Raw genomic sequence first — 18,284 nt, forward strand, 5'->3', positions numbered from 1 at the left:
TCACTCGGTGGAATTTGACCTTTTCATTCAGCATGGGACTCGAAAAGGAAGTTGGTGTGAAAACCTGCAACGCTGTGTAGCCTTGACACCATCTAGACTTGACACTAGTGCCCTCAAGTGGTAGAAGGCTGAGCTGCACTTGTATCGTTGTCTGGAATTCACTGTTTGCTCTTGAAGCCAGTGGTGAAGGCGTGAAGCAGTGCTGCAGTGTGTGAGTCTATGCTATACAGCAAGCCTTTTGTGTGCTGCAACTTTTCAGAAAACATTCCCTAATAACTATTTTATTTATTTTATTATTGTTTTATTTGACATGGACAATGGGCAGTCACAAACTGTCCCAGACTTAGCTAGGAAGCTACATTTCATCTGCAGTCCCTGGGACCCTACAGGACAATCAAAAACATCAAAAACTAAGGCATCGCTTACCTTTGTCTCTGTATTTGATGTGTTTGTTTTGGCTTTCTGCAGCACATTTTTCACTTGCATAATGTTTGCATTGTTTTTTTAAGATTTTTAAATATTTTATATATATATTTCTTTTATATATATATTTTTTATATATATTTTCATATTTTTGATCTGGGATGGTTTCTGCAGTTGTAGCACATTTCTCCTGATAGGGATGTTTTGGGCCGTAGTAGCACGTTTGCCCTTGTCGTCCACAGTAGTTATTTTACATATCTTTCTATTTCACTTGATTTCAACTGCATTTTTACATTTAAGTACAAATAAAGCTGCCTTGTGTTGCCTTTGTCATGTCACCTCCCTCTCTTTCTCCCAAACCTTCCCAGCTCTCTTCACTGTGAACTATCAACTAAAGACCGATCTTCCACCCACACAAAAAATATATTTAAAAACATGTTTGTATCTAGTATAAGATCACCTCAAACTGTTATTCCATGCCGTTTGGATGTAACACTTCATCTTGAGGATGACGGTGATACTGATGCAAGGACTGCTCAGATAACAAATTGACCTCTTGATGCCTGCAGACTGTCGACAGGGTGAATGCTAAGGTGGCAGGCTGCACTGCTATGCCAGATGGTGGCAGTCTATGAATAATGCATCGCTGTCTTCTGTCAGACAGGCCCAAGCTGATCTGAGGTCAGCTGAATGACACAGGTGGCTGCTGGGTGGATCATGCTGAGAGGTGGGTGGGGGCCACCCAGGTCCAGGGATGTGCTGCAAAGAGCGGCCCTCACATCCAAGATCCTCACATGTGTCTGTGTTATTTAGACATAGATGTAACAGCATTTATGTCTTTTATAGTCAAATGCACACTAGAAATGTGAAAATCCAAAATCAGTTAACGGAGCATTCATTGAAATATCCCATGTGTTACTGAAATATATCTAATGGCAGTAAGTGGGCATTAGAATTTTTAACTTGCAGTTAAGGTTATTCTTGCATTTAGGCTCCAAACTAAAAGGTATAATGTTACTACTCCTGTCTCTGTTGTGGCAACCACTAAGATCAGGCTGACTGTTTAAAAAAATTCTGAGACAATTAGGTAATTTTTTTAAATGAACATTTATTAGATTTTTTTAATTGTCAAATACACATCAATTGCTTTTTCTTTGGAAAATATATGTATACATATTGCAAGTAATTATTAGAAATAAAATCCTATACATTTATATATTAATAATTATGTCATACATATATTTCAAAATATTATGTCTTTTTCACATGCAGTCATCTTGCATCGTCATCATTATCATTACATTGCATTACATACATTTTGTCAACAGTAGTGAAATCAACCAATCAATCATCAATCAAAGTCTTCATCAACTAAAACTTTAAAAAGAAATAACATAATAATCATCATAATTGTGCACATCATGATGCACCTATAGCTGTAAAGCAACTTGGATAAAGGGGAAAAGTAATCACAAATAAACGTGATAAGAATAACTATAATAATAAATGTAAAAAACAAAGAAGCCTATAAACTATTTCCAACATTTGAACTTGGATATGGCTTGTTCAACTCATCATCTGTCTAAAAAACGTATATGACAGACATTCAACAATATCTATATTAGCTGGTAACTTGGATAAAGGACAAATATTTTCAAATGTCAAAATAACAACTATGATTTTGTGAAAAGTTTTGAACTTGTATGCTTTGTTCAAATCTTCACAGTCACCCTTGAACTAACTACTTTCAAAAGGAATGATAATAATTCATCATAATTGTGCACACCAATCATATACACCTGTGAAGCAACTTGGATAAAGGAATAAATACAAATAATAATTGCAATACAAATAATAATATTAAATGTAAAAAACAAAGAAGCCTGATATAACCCATTTATTTCCAGCATTTGAACTTGTTTATGGCTTAACTCATCATCTGTCTAAAAGAAACGTAAGACAGAAGTTCAACAATATCTATATTAGCTGGTGACTTGGATAAGGGAAAAATATAACTGTGATAGTGTCTGGATTGTTTTTAACTTGTATGTATGATTTGTTCAACTTTTTATCATCTGCCTAAAAATATAATAAGTTTAACATTACATACATGAGCTAAGGATGCCATAGCATTCACAGCCATTACCTGGGCAAATTAAATAAACGAAGGGGGGAAATCGACTATCAAAATAAGCCGAACTGTAATACGGTATAATAAATGTAAAAAACGAAGAAAAAAGAAGAAGCTTCACGTAACCAAACTATTTACAGCTTCATCAGCTCATCATCTGTCTAAAAAAAGTAAGTCAGAAGTACAAAAATATCTACATGAGCTGGCAAACATTTCCAATCATCAAAAATAAACATGCAATAATAGCTGGTACATGTGAAAACAATGAAGCCTGACATAACCAAACTATTTGCAGCTTTTGAACTTGTATGGCTTGTTTAACTCATCTCTGTCTAAAAAAGATAAGACAGAAGTTCAATGATCTACAGACCTAATGATACAGTATTCACTGTCATTAGCTGGCAACTTAAAGGAAAACATTTTCAATCATCAAAATAAAAATATTAAATAAGAATAACGGTGATATAGTAAATCTGAAAGAGGTCATCATAACCAAACTATTTCCAGCTTTTTAACTTGTTTATGGCTTGTTCAACTGATCATCTGTCTAAAAAACCTATGACAGACATTCAACGATATCTATATTAGCTGGTAACTTGGATAAAGGAAAAACATTTTCAAATGTCAAAATAACAACTATATGATATTGTGAAAAGTTTTGAACTTGTATGCTTTGTTCAAATCTTCACAGTCACCCTTGAACTAAGACTTTCAAAAGGAATGATATAATAATTCATCATAATTGTGCACACCAATCATATGCACCTGTGAAGCAACTTGGATAAAGGGGGGAAAATCACCAAAAATAAACATGCAATACAATTAATAATAGTAAATGTAAAAAACAAAGAAGCCTGATATAACCCATTTATTTCCAGCTTTTAAACTTGTATAATATTTATGGCTTAACTCATCATCTGTCTAAAAAAAAAACGTAAGACAGAAGTTCAACAATATCTATATTAGCTGGTGACTTGGATAAAGGAAAAATATTTTTCAATCATTAAAATCAGGACAACTGTGTTGGATTTTTTTAAACTTGTATATGTTCATGTATGATTTGTTCAACTTTTTATCATCTGCCTAAAAATATTAAAAGTTCAACATTACATACAGAGCTAAGGATGCCATAGCATTCTCAGCCATTACCTGGCTCGACTATCAAAATAAGCCGAACTGTAATATAATAAATGTAAAAAAACAAAGCAAAAATAAGAAGCTTAACGTAACCAAACTATTTACAGCTTCATCAGCTCATCATCTGTATAAAAAATGTAAGTCAGAAGTACAACATTATCTACATGAGCTGGCAAACATTTCCAATCATCAAAAATAAACATGCAATAATAGCTGGTAAATGTAAAAACAATGAAGCCTGACATAACCAAACAATTTCCAGCTTTTGAACTTGTAGGCTTGTTTAACTCATCTCTGTCTAAAAAAATAAATAAGACAGAAGTTCAATGATCTACAGACCTAATGATACAGTATTCACTGTCATTAGCTGGCTACTTAAAGGAAAAACATTTCCAATCATCAAAATAAAAACATTAAATAAGAATAACTGTGATATAGTAAATCTGAAAAAGGTCATCATAACCAAACTATTTCCAGCTATTGAACTTGTACTGTATATGGCTTGTTTAACTCATCATCTGTCTAAAAAGACAAAACAAGACAGAAGTTCAATGATCTACAGACCTAATGATACAGTATTCACTGCCATTAGCTGGCAACTTAAGGGAAAACATTTTCAATCATTAAAATAAAAACATGAAATAAGAATAACTGTGATACTGTAAATGTGAAAAAGGTCATCATAACCAAACTATTTCCAGCTCTTAAACTTGCTGTTCAGCTCATCATCTAAAAAGCAGACGTCAGGAGTTCAGCATTATCTATATTAGCTGGTAACTTAGATAAAACAAAGCTTTTCCCATCTTCAAAAATAAATATGGAAGAATATCTGTGATATAGTAAATGTCAAAAATAAAAGCCTGGCTTACCAAAATATTTCCAGTGTTTGAACTTGAATATGGCTTGTTCAACTCATCATCTGCCTAAAAAAATGTAAGAAGTTCAACATTATCTGTGCCATCGTATTCCATTAGCTGGTCTGGCACATAGCATGAACCAAAAAGTAAACTGTACTGTATCAACATAACATACAATTCAGAATATGTTTTCTTATTCTTATACATTATACATTATTTATAGATCATGAAATAATGGAATTATTGTCCATTTGTAAGAGGTTACAAAATACTTGACAAGTACTTAATTGTGGTGAATAAACACGTTGACTCGCCTTCAGCTGACAAAAAATAGTTTCAATCACTATTAATCTGTCTTTAATGAAAGTGAATGTCTTTGGGGACATTTGGGTAGTGTAGAGGGAAAAGCACTCGCCTACCACTGTGGAGACCAGGGTTAAATTCCTGGCAGCGGTACCTCTGACTTGGCCAGATGTTCCTACAGACACAATTGGCCGTGTCTGCGGGTGGAAAGCCGGTGTGGTATGAGTCCTGGTTGCTGCACTAGTGCCTCCTCTGGTCGCTTGGGGTGCCTGCTCAGGGCGAAGGGGGACTGGGGGTAATAGCATGATCCTCCCACATGCTACGTCCTGCCAGTTAAATTCATCGCTGTCAGGTGAAAAGAAGCGGTTTGAAACTGCACATGTATTGGAGTAAGCATGTGCTAGTAGTCTATGGTATGGCGGCTCTCCCCAGATTGGCAGAGGGGGTGAAGCAATGACCGGGACAGTAGGGGGAATTGGCCAAGTACAATTGGGGAGAAAAAATAAAATAAAGTGAGTGTCTTAATCTATTCAGGCCCGACATCCGTCTTAACTGGAGTGTGATTATAGCTCCGTTTGCAGAGTCCTTGCATTTTCAAATTTGTCTTAAATTAACTTTGTTAGGAATCTACATTTTTCATTTTATATTGAAGGCATCCTTCAAACCCTTGAGTGCTTGTTCCTTTGTTATGCTCCTCCAGGCCTCTGGAACATCAGCTGGTTTGGCCGTGTACCTTTTAGCAAATCGCTCATTGTATTGTACCAGGACATACTTCCAGTAGTCAGATGCCTCTATGGAGGGGTCTGGGGGAATGTTCCAGTCTGGATAGTAGGTATGGTATTGTTTGTAAGGATGCAACTTCAAGTTGGTCTCTGCGTTTTGGAATTGTTTTTCACTGTGCACGTCAGTTGTACACAGTGATTCCGACAGCTTCTGATTATATAGATTTCTGTATGCACCAAGACCTTTTGGCCGATGCACAGCTGCATGATGTTGCTTGTGGCCTGTTCCTCCAGCCTCACATGGCACTTTACAAAAGGGGCATTGCTGTCCACAGCCAAACATCCGCTTGAAGAGCTCATCCTGTGGTTTGATGGGAAGTTTGTTCAGCGTCTCAGTGATGTCTTCAGAGTTTGAGAATTCTTGCTTGAGCTCTTCCTTTAAGTCAGTCAATGATTGAATGACACTCTTGGTAAATGGATGGCATGTGCTTTGTATTTGAAACAGTACGCCTTCTACAGCCACCATTGAGATTGAGATGTCTTTTTTCAAGTTATTGCGCATGTTGTTGATGAGCTCTGTGATGCTCTCATTGTTATCTGGTAACGGAAGGCCTTCCTCTCCTTCTGAGGCCTGCTTAATTGCTGCTCTTGTTTTATTCATTATTACCTCCAGATTGTCATTTTTCAGTTTGCACAAAGTCTTGTCCTTTGACATTTTTTGCTTGATTTGCTGAAATGTCCAATCTTTAACATATATTTCATATTTATCAATGTACTTGACAAAACTTTTAAAGTCTTCCTTTTTCAGCAACTCTTTTAGAATGCAATACTGGAAAAATGATCGTGAACTGTACTCTGGTGAATGGTAACTTGTCAAAATTTCATCCACAATTGTTACTCCCAGAGAGCTATCGATGTACTCTTCCACAGCAGGTTTGATGCAAACCTGGACAAAATCAGTTGCTTTGCGTTGGCAATGATCTTTCTTTTTGTACAAGTCCAGAAAATCTGACAAGTACTGAGTCTTGTACTTCTTCAGCCTAGTTCGGGGATCATTATCTGACAAGTATGTTCTGTGCAATTGAAGGAATTCCCTTGAGGCAATGCCACACATGTGAAGTTTAAGGTCAATCTCAAATTTAGTATTGGTTTTGAGGCGGTTGTAGCTTTGTTTAAGGAATTCATCTACTTTATTCAGAAGGTCATTAGTGAAAGCGTCATGGTAATCTGTGTTTGTCTTTGCAGTATCTTGCACCCATCGTGTGCAAGTATCAATTACATTGTCTGCAAAGCTCTGCAAATCTCCTTTCATGTTTCGTTTGATGATTATATTTTCAATCTTCTTCCAAAGGGAGATATGTTTATTCTTAGCTTTAAAATCCTTTGCAATTTCATTTAAGTCTCCAATATTCTGCAATTCCTCATTGACTTTCCGATTTGAGAAATTATTTCTCAGCTGCTCGAGGATACATGCAGATATATCTCGTTCTGTCAGGCCAGTCACATTTAGAATTGCTTCAATCCACATCTTCTCAAACTCATCTGTCAATTGTTCATGGGACAGCGCATCTTTTTTGCATGTGCTCAGAAGCATCATTACCCGTTCTTCAATCACATCTCTGTATTTCCTCTGAATGTCTTGAGCCTTTTTTGTACTTTTTTTTAGCTCAAGGGCACAGTCCAATTTATTATTCACAGAATGTTTGATTTCATTCTCAAGACTATTGATACTTTTGACAAATTCAAATTTGTATTTCTCTATCAGATTTACACGTTTGCCTTTCCTTTTGTAGTAAGCCGTAAGTTTATTCATCATTTCTGTTTTTAGGGATGCTGTTTTTTCTGCTGCCTCTGATTTTTTTGATGCAACCAGTATATCCCAACATTGTATGTCAGATTCATTGTCAGCATTGGAGATTTCCAACTCAGCTGCTGTCTGCCAGGAGAGAATCTCTTTTCTGAAATCCCATTCCCATTGACTGAACTCTTGGCAAAGGTTGTCATAGGCTTCAGCCACAAGAGTGTTCCTGAAACTAAAAATGAAGTTCTCATATTTCACTGCTTTCCAGAGACTACTCATCCATTTCAGAAACTCTGGTATCTGTGAGACTTCAATGTTTGTATCTTTTTTCAGGGTCTCCAAGAGATTTGTCTTGAAATCTGCTACAGCTTCACTGTAACCAGTGTTCACTGGTGCCATCGGAGGAGTTCCATGCCAAAGCCCGGGGATGTACCAGCTGTTTTTTTCAGTGTCATAGTCCAGCACATCTGTGAATGCTTTAATCGAAGGCTGTCTCTCCATGTTAGCTGCAATCTGCATCATTTCATTGAGCTGATCCAAGAGATGCTTTCTTTCTGTCATGTTCTTCATATGAGCAGCAACTCCAGCAACATTTTGGTGCACAAAATGACAAACTGTCTTTCTCCCAATTTCATTCATCCTCAAGAAAGCATGAGCTGCGATTTGCACGACATCTTTCATTTCTGTTGCGTTCTCCATTGCAATGTTGATAATGGTGACATCACTTAAACCAATGACCAAGGTTGCCAGCTGGTTGTCATGCTCATAACTGTCATCCAGTTGTGCCATTTCAGATGACTTCAGACCCTCTGTATCAATGAGAAGTATAAAGTCACAATTCAAGTCACTTTGCATGTCCTCTCCAACTCTGAGGAAGAGCATGAAAGCTCCTCTCGTGCATCTGCCACTGCTGACAGGAAACTGCACACCAAACATGGTGTTGAGCAGTGTTGACTTCCCTGTACTTTGTACACCCAAAACACTCAGTACTAACAGTCTGCTCTTCTCTCCAACCTTCCTGTGAAGCTCCATCAGCACATCAGTCACCCATCTCTCTGGGATGTTGGAAGCATCTCCATCCAAGAGCTCTAAAGGATATCCATCCAACAGCATTTCAGCAGCTAACCCAGGGAGACGAGATATTTCATCAGAAGGTGTTTTTGAGCTGAAAAAGGACACCTCATAGATCTGTCCCATCTCTCTCATGTAATGCTCTATTCCCAAAGAGCTTTCCAGCAAAGCGTGATCCAACTCTGCAATACGCTTTATATTTTTCTTCTCGCATTGCTCTTTGAATTTGTTGCGCAGGTCAGACAGTTTGGTCTGTGATTGTGCATCAAGCTTGAGTTTCATCCACTTGAAAAAAAAATCTCTCTCCTCTTTGTCAGTTGTGTCTAAGTTTGCAATAAATTTCTTCATTGCTCTAGATAGTGCGTATTGGCTTTGCTCCTTCCTAATGCTAACTTTCTCTGCCTGTAACTGACATTTGTATTCTTCCAGTCCTAATTCACCAGCGTTTTGCAATCGACATTCCTCTTTTTCTACCTGCGTCAACTTTTTCCAATGATCTCCTTGTAAAGGAAGCTGTTGTTTCTTGTAGTCTGGTATACTCCGCACACCAATCCCTTTCATGATCTCCTCTGCTGCTCTCTTTTGGGGGCCACTTTTGCGTTCATCCACAGACAGACCAAGTTTCACAGCTTTGTCAAACATATCTTCAATGTTCATTGTGGTTTTTACCTGTTTCAGTGTTTGGTTTAATGTTGTACACAGTTTGCTTGAAAAGTCTGCAACATTTACCCTTGGATCTTTGATTTTCACATTGTTTTTTGGCAAATCTAAGGCTTTAACTGTGTTGTTAACAGACGCCATGTTCTCATGAGCATTCCCCTCCTTGCGATTAACAACTATGAAGAGTTTGGATCTCACATCTTGAAGAGAAGTCAAAAGGCTGTGCTCAGTTTCTTCAACTTTGTCCAGGAATAGAAAGGTAGCTGTTGATACTTGAAAAATAAACTTGAATTCTGTTGATGACTCACAAACATCTCCTCTCAAATTGGCAAAGGCAATTGGCTTTGGAAATGTGTCAAGTTTTTCTGAACCACAAGGGAGGTACCAGCAAACCTCTACCAATCCGTTGGCAATTGTTCTTTGAGCTGCTCCTCCTTTCATATCTCTGTGTATGAACACATTGAAATTCTGCTGACCACTGCTGACAACATGATTCAAACATTGAGACTTGGATAAACTACAGTTCTTCAGCCTTACAAAGGAGAAGAGTGGTATATTTGCATGAACAATGTTGTCTTCAACAAACCCTTTTGATTCAGACATATCATGTGGACGCCACTCTTTGAGGATGCCTCTCAGAGCCCATAACATCAGAGTAGACTGACCTTCATCATACGGTAATAGCAGAGGAACAGAGAACTGGCACATTGACATCTTGAGGGCCATTTCCTGTTGCAAGAAGCTGTCAGCACATAGGAAGAGTGCTGTGATGAGGTCAAGAGGATTAACCTTAGTGTCATCTGTGGATTCTTCTGCAGTAGAAAGGTCTAGGTCAAACATATCATAGTCTTCCTCGTCACTGTTTGATAGATGTGTGCAGTTCCTGCATTCTGCATTGATCTTAAAGAGTTTTCTGAGAAAACACCATGGTATATCTTCCACTGATTCAATGTCTTTATCAAATATGTTGTTTTTGTTGATCTCCAAGAGTGCTCGAAGAGTAAGCTTGTTGGGATAGAATTCCACCAGTCCAAGTCTAGCAAGAAAGTCCAAAAGCCCTAAAATAGAAAGAGAAAATACATTTGACTAATGGTTTTAGAAATGGACAATAGACAGCCCCGACAGGATTTTACTTTCATTTGGCCAACGTCCACCCCCCCCCTACACACACACACACGCCCAGTGGTGTAATGTAACTAAGTATAAATACTTAAGTACTGTACTTAAGTATTTTTTCTGAGTATCTGTACTTTACTTGAGTATTTATATTTCTGTCAACTTTCACTTTTACTCCACTACATTTCCCAAATAAAATGGATACTTTTACTCCACTACATTTCCCCCAAGCATCTTAGTTACAAAGTAAAATCAGAAGAAATTGCGTAGCCTGCAAGCAATCAGGTTTGTCAAATCAGTGCTCCTAGTTTGCAAGTTACGTTAATCACGATCCACACGCCATTCCATTTGGTGGCTGTAATGCAACATAACGTTGTTTGCCAGCGGCTATAAAAGTCAAGAAGAAGAAATAGACTTCCACTCAAGCCCAGGCATGTCTTTTGCTTGATTTTTTTGCAATATTTACTTGTACTTTTTACTTTCAATACTTAAGTACATTTAATATCAGAAAATTACTTTTGATACTTAAGTACAGAAAATATCAAGTACTTTAAGACTTTTACTCAAGTAATATTCTAATGAGTGACTTTGACTTTTACCAAAGTCTTTTTCTGGGAAGATATCTTTACTTTTACTTAAGTATGGTTTTCGAGTACTTTATACACCACTGCACACGCCCCATTCCGATGTTTGTCATTTTTATTTGTCTGTTAGCGGATAACTCAAAAAGTTCTGAACGGATTTGCATGAAACATTGCTGAAAATGTGTGCATGCGGCAAGGAAGAACTTTTTTGGTTTGTTTTTTTACCACCTGCGCAGCAAGGGACGGCTCATTAGGAACAGTCAGTTAGTCACTCACTCACTCAGTCAGTCAGACATGTCACGGAAAGAACGCTTATTTCGGGGGCGCTTTGTGAGATTCCCTCTTGTTTCCCGACGGGATGGTGTTTCGATCGTGCTGCTTAAATGTTCACCCCCGCCCACTTGCGCCGCCGCCTGAACTACAACGAGCGCACACACACACGCTCACACACACACACACACACACACACACACACACACACACACACACACACACACACACACACACACACACACACACACACACACTGCCAGCCTCCACGGTTTGGTTTGCACGGTGGATTAATTGCACGTTTAACCATCAGTGATACAGTTAACTGCTGCTGTCCCTTTTTCAGAATCAGAATCAGAATCAGAATTACTTTTATTGCGACAGTCTGCAAGTTACATACAAGGAATTTGTCTTAGGGCCCTATCTTCGCAACTGCGGTGATTTTGCGTTAGCGCCCGTTTTGCACTGGAATAGCGCCCTAATTGTGGGCGTGTCGGGCCACTGCGCTTCACGTCATCTCGGCGCAAAGCTCCATAGGCGTGTTTATGCCCATATTAACAGGATTCGTAAGGTGAGATCACTCCCCTTAAAAGCCACAGCGTCACCGCCATCACGTCTGTGACAGCAGCTTCTTTCTTGCTCAGTGCAAGCAGAGTGATAGAGTGAGAGAGAGAGAGAGAGAGAGAGAGAGAGAGAGAGAGAGAGAAAAGAGAGAGGGAGAGAGTCAGACAGAGAGAGAGGGGGGAGAGAACGAGAGAGGGAGAGAATTGGAGGATGAACCAGTTCGGATTCGTAACGAAAATTGATGCTTTTGTAATTAGTAGCCTATTAATTAGTCGTTTCGCTCATATAGGCTATAACATACACATTTAAAAATATTTGTTTCTCTAATAGGGTAGGGATGTGTTTAATTCTAGCCTATTTCAATAGCCTATACCAGAATTGTCCAATTGTAAGCTATTGTTGCATGTTGCAATTGCAGGGAGAGAGCTTACTGTATAGCCTACTGGCCGGTGTTGTGTCAAAAAGTGATTTGCTGCCAGAAACTGATTTCGATCAGCGCTGCCTCATTGCCTCTCTACCCACCCTGTGCACCGAGCCACCCGGCCTGCCTACCCGGCCCAGTTCACACCTTCTCCGGGGAGACCCCCCTCCAGGACCCGGCACACTAGCCGAACACTTAAAAGCACCCCTCCCCGCGCTACACATAGACTCCCGCCCCGCCAGACCCTCGTTCCCCTGGTAATCCAATTCAAAACGCAAATCACTTTTTTGGCACAAAACCATGACAAACGAATTCTAATTTTTAAATCAAGGTGTGTTTTTTTCTCCAGTGTAGGTTAGTTGAAAATCAATGTGGCATTCTGAGGAGGGAAGTCTGTCCACGCGCGCGAGGCGTGCGTAATGTAGGCCTATCCAAGTGAGGATTCCCTAAACTGCTTTTTTTTTTGCAGTTTTTATTCTCACTATTATACATCACATGTTATTATGTGAGTTCTCCCCTTTGAAACCACGCCTACTCCCCAGGTTCAGCCTGTGAGCATGCTAGGTGAACCAAACGGGGGCACTCTGGTCCCCCCCCCGTCTCAATGGGGAGTGGCCTAGGCTAGGACAGACTCTTACGTCACCTACCCGAGCTACAGTATCCGTCTATAGCCACTGGACCGGTTGTGTCGCAGCGTGCGTTGATGTGATCGGCTCCGCCCTTATCCAGCAGGCACCGCGCCTAAAAGGGCGGAGCTAATAGAATATAAACAAAGGTTTTAAAGTAAACCCTAGTTTATAGATATTAGCATAGCCCTCTTAGGTGTGGGCACACTGCTCCACATATAGTGAAGAAAAATTTACAATTGGGAGCAGAATATAGCGCCAGAGGGTTATACCCAACTAAATGAGATAGGTGTGCAAGTGGGCGTTGCCATGGTAAACTTTTGTTATGTTGTCCACTGACTGTAAAAATAATAAAGTAACTAACCCTAACCCAAGTATGGGAAACCCCTGATCTCAGTCTAGTTGCTTCTGGCTAAAAAAATAAAATAAAAATAAAAATAAAAATAAAAATAAAAATAAAAATAAAAATAAAAATAAAAATAAAAATAAAAATAAAAATAACATAAAATAAAAATAATGAACATAATCAAAATGCCAAACTTCAGGCTTCAAAACCGTAGTCCACAAACCAATAAGTGATGTGTCTACAAACCAATGAGTGATGTCACAGTGGCTACATCCATATTTTTAAAGTCTGCACAAACCAAAGAACAAAAAACTGAAAAACTGAAAAAACAAAAACAAAACAAAAACTAACCCTTCTTTGATGTCCGCAGTTCTGTCTGCTTCTGGTTTAAAGCCACCCCCAACTGGCCCGTGGTGGTTCCTGGAAACCTGGTTAAGACTGCATCTGTAATTAATAAGAAAGATTGCAATTCGGTTTTAACAATGATATATAACTAGTATGTAACTAACAAGTCTCAAGCAAGTCCCATGTCCTTTTTTCTTTGTGCAAGTCAAATCAAGTCACAGGTTTATTCAAGTCATGTCCTTAGTGAAGGGAAGCCACGTCCCAAGTCAACTGACTTTTTTTCCAGCAGTTCACCAATTTCCTTCATCCTATTATAAAAGGGAGCATTTGGGCAATGTCTGTTCTCTCCGTTTAAATTTTTGTCCCACTGATGTCATCAGTGACACATACGAGTCATAGTTTTAGGGCCATGCATGATGAAAAATAAAAATTACAGGAGGATTTTTTTTTTGTTTCCAAAAAAAACAAAAATTTCATTTAGAGGAAAAAGTCGAAATTTCGTGAATAAAGTCGAAATTTCGACTTTAATCTCAACATTTCGACTTTATTCACGAAATTTCGACTTTATTCACGAAATTTCTACTTTTTTCTCAAAATGAAAAAAAAGAAATTGGAAAAAAAAATCCTGTAATTTTTATTTTTCATCATGCATGGCCCTAAAACTCCGTCGTAGACACACACACACACCCGCCTGCATGTCATCTTAAAGTCGAGCTGAACCCAAAAATAACTTTTCTTTTCTTTTAGTTCAAATACCTGGGTATGCAGTGCACCTATTTAATAATATATGCCAACAAAATCACAAAAATCGAATTTGTTTAGTTTTTCACACTTTTTTACATCAAAAGTAAATTTTTCAAGATTTCATTCATAACAGTAATCTACAGTTTGCTGACGTTACCTAGTACTATCAAATTTGTACCCCATTTCAACCAATCATATCACGCCGACATGGCAGCTGTCAATCAAATCTTCATTTCAGGATAATTTTCTCTTCCAAATGAATGAGAAAATGGCGCCTAGTGCCTGTCATCTGGCAGAATTCCTATCCCATAAACTAACTACTAACGTGACCAATTGTATGGAACATACTAAATAAATCAAACGGTAATGTCTGAGAATGCAAAGAAATGTAACTGGCTCGTTAAAACTCGCATTCCAGGAATATTGTATTTACCGCAATAGCGATAATGGCGCGCGCCTGAGAGCCTGGTTGTCAGAGGTCGCCCCTCGGAGATTGCAGGCAGGCGGGCAGCACCCATGCATCGGATTGTCCACTCGTTCCACACAGAAGTAGCTGGCTGCCTCGTACTCGGCGGACCCCACTTGCCTAGCACGACAACACGCTGAATCCCACTCGATTTAGGGGTGGAACACGCCAGGATTGGCCAATGCCAAAGCCAGTCCCCAGAATTGTCAAATCAAATCATCGACATGCTACTATGACCCGCCTTTCAACTGACCCATGCGCCACACGGGTTCAGTTCGACTTTAAGGGCAATAACATTTTGTGAGCAACACACACACAACCGCACCAGCCAATAGAATAGGATAGGAATAGGCCGCACACAGAATCGAGCGCACGTAGCGCGTGAGATCCCTAGTGTGACATTTTTTTATCCGAAAGTGATGACTCTTGCCTAGAGCTTAGATTGGACGCAAAAAAGATAAGCCCGACCCGACCCGAGCCCGGACCATCCTATTGGCTGCATTCATGGGTGTCAAAGTGTCCCTTGACAATCTATTTGAATGAAAAGTGTGCGATCTGGCTTTGAGTATTTTGCCTACATTTTTGGATGTGGATTATTAATTTCCCTTATGCCCAAGTTCACATGCTCTGTTAATGAAATAAAAATATACAGGGAAATACATCATCTTAGTTGCGTGTGCTGAACAGAGTTGCGATTAAAGGTTTGAGTGGAAGATTTTCAGATTTCAAAGTGGGCCACGGCATTCTTAAGTTTGGGAACCCCTGATCTAAACTATATCCGTGTTGTCTGTTCATTCTTGTGAATTAAGGTTTTAAGGTTACAATTAGGGCTGCACGATTAATCGTATTTTCATCGTCATCGCGATAAGAAAATGCACGATGAACACATCGCAAAAGTCACGTGTTATCGCAAAAAAAAAAAAAAAGGTTTTTTCTTTTTTTTACAGTGCACCTGAACGCAACATGCAAGATACCGGCGGAATAAGTGTCCAAATTTTCATGTCATTCTGGCCAATACTCCACTTCTGTTATAACATTTCAGTCTGGATTATGGAATATCTTTCAATAATCGTTATGACTAAAAGGCTAAAAGTAATCTCATGTGTAAGAAATGACTGTTTACATTGAAGTAAAAATGTAAATAATTAACTTGTTGGTTTTGGATTTTTTTTAGTTTCAAGAGTGCATTTTTTGTTCGTATGACCCTCAACACAGGCTTTGAGAATCCCGTGCCACTTACTGATACGTATGCTTAAATTAACACACTCATATTGCAAAATGAATTTAGGCCCTCACTGTAATACTTCAGAAGTTGAATTTGAAGTTCAGCATTAATACTTTGTAATTTTTGGTCTTAGATTTACCTTTGTGTGTTATTGCAATATAAAACGGGGTCATCCCTATGTTCCCCGGGTCCTATGTTCCCCGTTTTTAACACTCTCCGTAACATTTGGGGTGTCTATCCGCTATGCCGACCACCCGCAATGCCGACCTTAGGTTTAGGCGTGAGGGGTGGGAGAGGTTAGGTTTTGGGTTAGGGTCTGGGGGAGGTTAGGAAGGGTTCTATGTTCCCCGGTCCCACAAAAACGGGGAACATAGGACCCGGGGAATATAGGACCCGGGGAACATAGGTACGCTCCCTATAAAACTACATAATTGAGAATCATTTCTAGATTCTGGAATCGAGAATCGTTGGAATCGAGAATCGATTCTGGAATCGGATCGTGACCCCAGGAATCGGAATCGGATCGTGGCTTAGCTGGATCGGAGCACCCCTACCCATTCTATTTTTGTTTATAGCATTTTTTTATTTATCGCAGGTCATATCGTCATCGCAATATTGAACAGTGTTATCGCACATCGCAGCTTTTCCTCATATCGTGCAGCCCTAGTTAAAATGTTATAAAATGGACAACATTTTCACACCGGGAGGGCTATGCCCCCCCTGGCCCCCTCACGCCGCGCTAAAAATACCTCGGTATTTCTCAAACCCTGGCTACGGCCCTAATCAATTCACAGTCAAAATGAAACCAACAGCTAAAGCTGCATTAGTAAGTGAACCGTGGGGTTCAGATAGAGGTACAGTCGTAAAGATGCATGGACAAAATAGACAAGTGACACTTTGTTGAACATCTACTTTGTGACACTTGATCATTTAGTGTCCACATCTAAATAACGCGTTACCAGTATTTAATTATTAAGGGACAGTGTAATTTCTGTTTTAATTTTTGAATCACTCCATGACTTACCTTTAAGTCCTGAACTGCTGTCAGACAACTTCTTCACTAGATCAGTCCTGTGCAGCCTCGTCAAAGCCTTAATGGTCACCTCCACAGAGTGTTGATTATATCTCTGCACCAACTCATCCACTGTGTCCTCCATGCTTACCTTCTCCAGTCGTCTCTTTGTGATGGCTTTGATACCTTTTACATTGCCAACAAGCCCCAGTTCCCACTGGAATCGAGAGAACGATTCCTCGTTCAACTCCTCCAGTATATCGATAAGGAGCTTTTTCACGCTGTCTTTATCCCATGCTTTATCTGCCGCCATCGTTGCTTCCTGACTTCAAGTCAATCGTCAATGGTAACACTAAACGTAAAACATGGAAAACATTTGAGAGAAGGTCCGCTTTGTCTCCAAAGTCAAATGTTGGAAATCTGAGTACAATTATGCAATGCATTATACACATATAATGTGATCATCGAATGCACATCGTGGAAGACCTCAATCAGCTTTAGCAGATAAATGAGCACAAACTAACTATATATATATATATATATATATATATATATATATATATATATATATATATATATACAGTATATATATATATATATATATATATATATATATATATATATATATATATATATATATATATATACAGTATATATATATATATATATATATATATATATATATATATATATACAATATATATATATATACATACATACATACATATGGAGATACATGCATATATATATATATAATGCATGCATATATATATATATATATATATATATATATATATATATATATATATATATATATATATATATATATATATATATATATATATATATATATATATATATTTCAATCATGAGAGACCAGAGGGTAGAGTTAACAAGCAAGCTTTATTCAAGTATGGCATGGCGATAAGATCTATGGCATGAAACGGTATGGCAACTAATTCTGATGGCATGGCAGCATGGCAACTAGTTATTTGGCGTAATGACTCCGTGGTAAGATGCCTCTCTTCTTGAGGTGAGAGAGGGCATCTGCTCGGACTAGAATAGAGAATCCCCCAAAAGAAAGAAAAACCCATCACCGCCAACCGGTCTGCTTGCCTCAGCGATGCAGCGGGCGCTGGGCGGATTGCGACGCTTGTCGCCGACCGGTTGGCTTGGCGGCACAGCGACTTACGAAAACCACCGACTGGGTGTGGCCGTAGCGATACGGCGGGCGCTGGGTGACCGACCAATCCGGCATACTTTGGCGCGCTGGCTCAGCATTAAGAGAAACCCCGCAGCGGCTTATGAAAATCACCGACCGGGCGTGGTCGCAGCGATACAGCGGGCGCTTGGTGATCGACCAATCCGGCATAATTCGGCGCGCTGACTTGGCATTTAAGAAAGAAAACCCCCCTTTTAGCTTAAGAGAGAAAACCCCCCCCTTAGCCTAAACCTAGCCT

At 39.0% G+C, this 18,284-nt stretch overlaps 1 protein-coding gene across 1 annotated transcript; it reads right to left on the bottom strand.

Annotated features, from left to right (window-relative positions):
* Positions 1 to 5,487: 5,487 nt before the first annotated feature.
* On the bottom strand, positions 5,488 to 17,137 carry LOC310770842 (interferon-induced very large GTPase 1-like; the record flags this gene model as incomplete). Its single annotated transcript, XM_083663549.1, has 2 exons — positions 5,488 to 10,163; positions 16,837 to 17,137. 2 exons carry the CDS (start codon positions 17,135 to 17,137, stop codon positions 5,488 to 5,490), a joined length of 4,977 nt encoding a protein of 1,658 aa, XP_083519675.1.
* Positions 17,138 to 18,284: the final 1,147 nt, after the last annotated feature.

This window comes from Poromitra crassiceps (assembly GCF_964638095.1).
Source record: "Poromitra crassiceps genome assembly, contig: HAP1_SCAFFOLD_247, whole genome shotgun sequence".
In the NCBI taxonomy this organism is placed as follows: Eukaryota; Metazoa; Chordata; class Actinopteri; order Beryciformes; family Melamphaidae; genus Poromitra; species Poromitra crassiceps.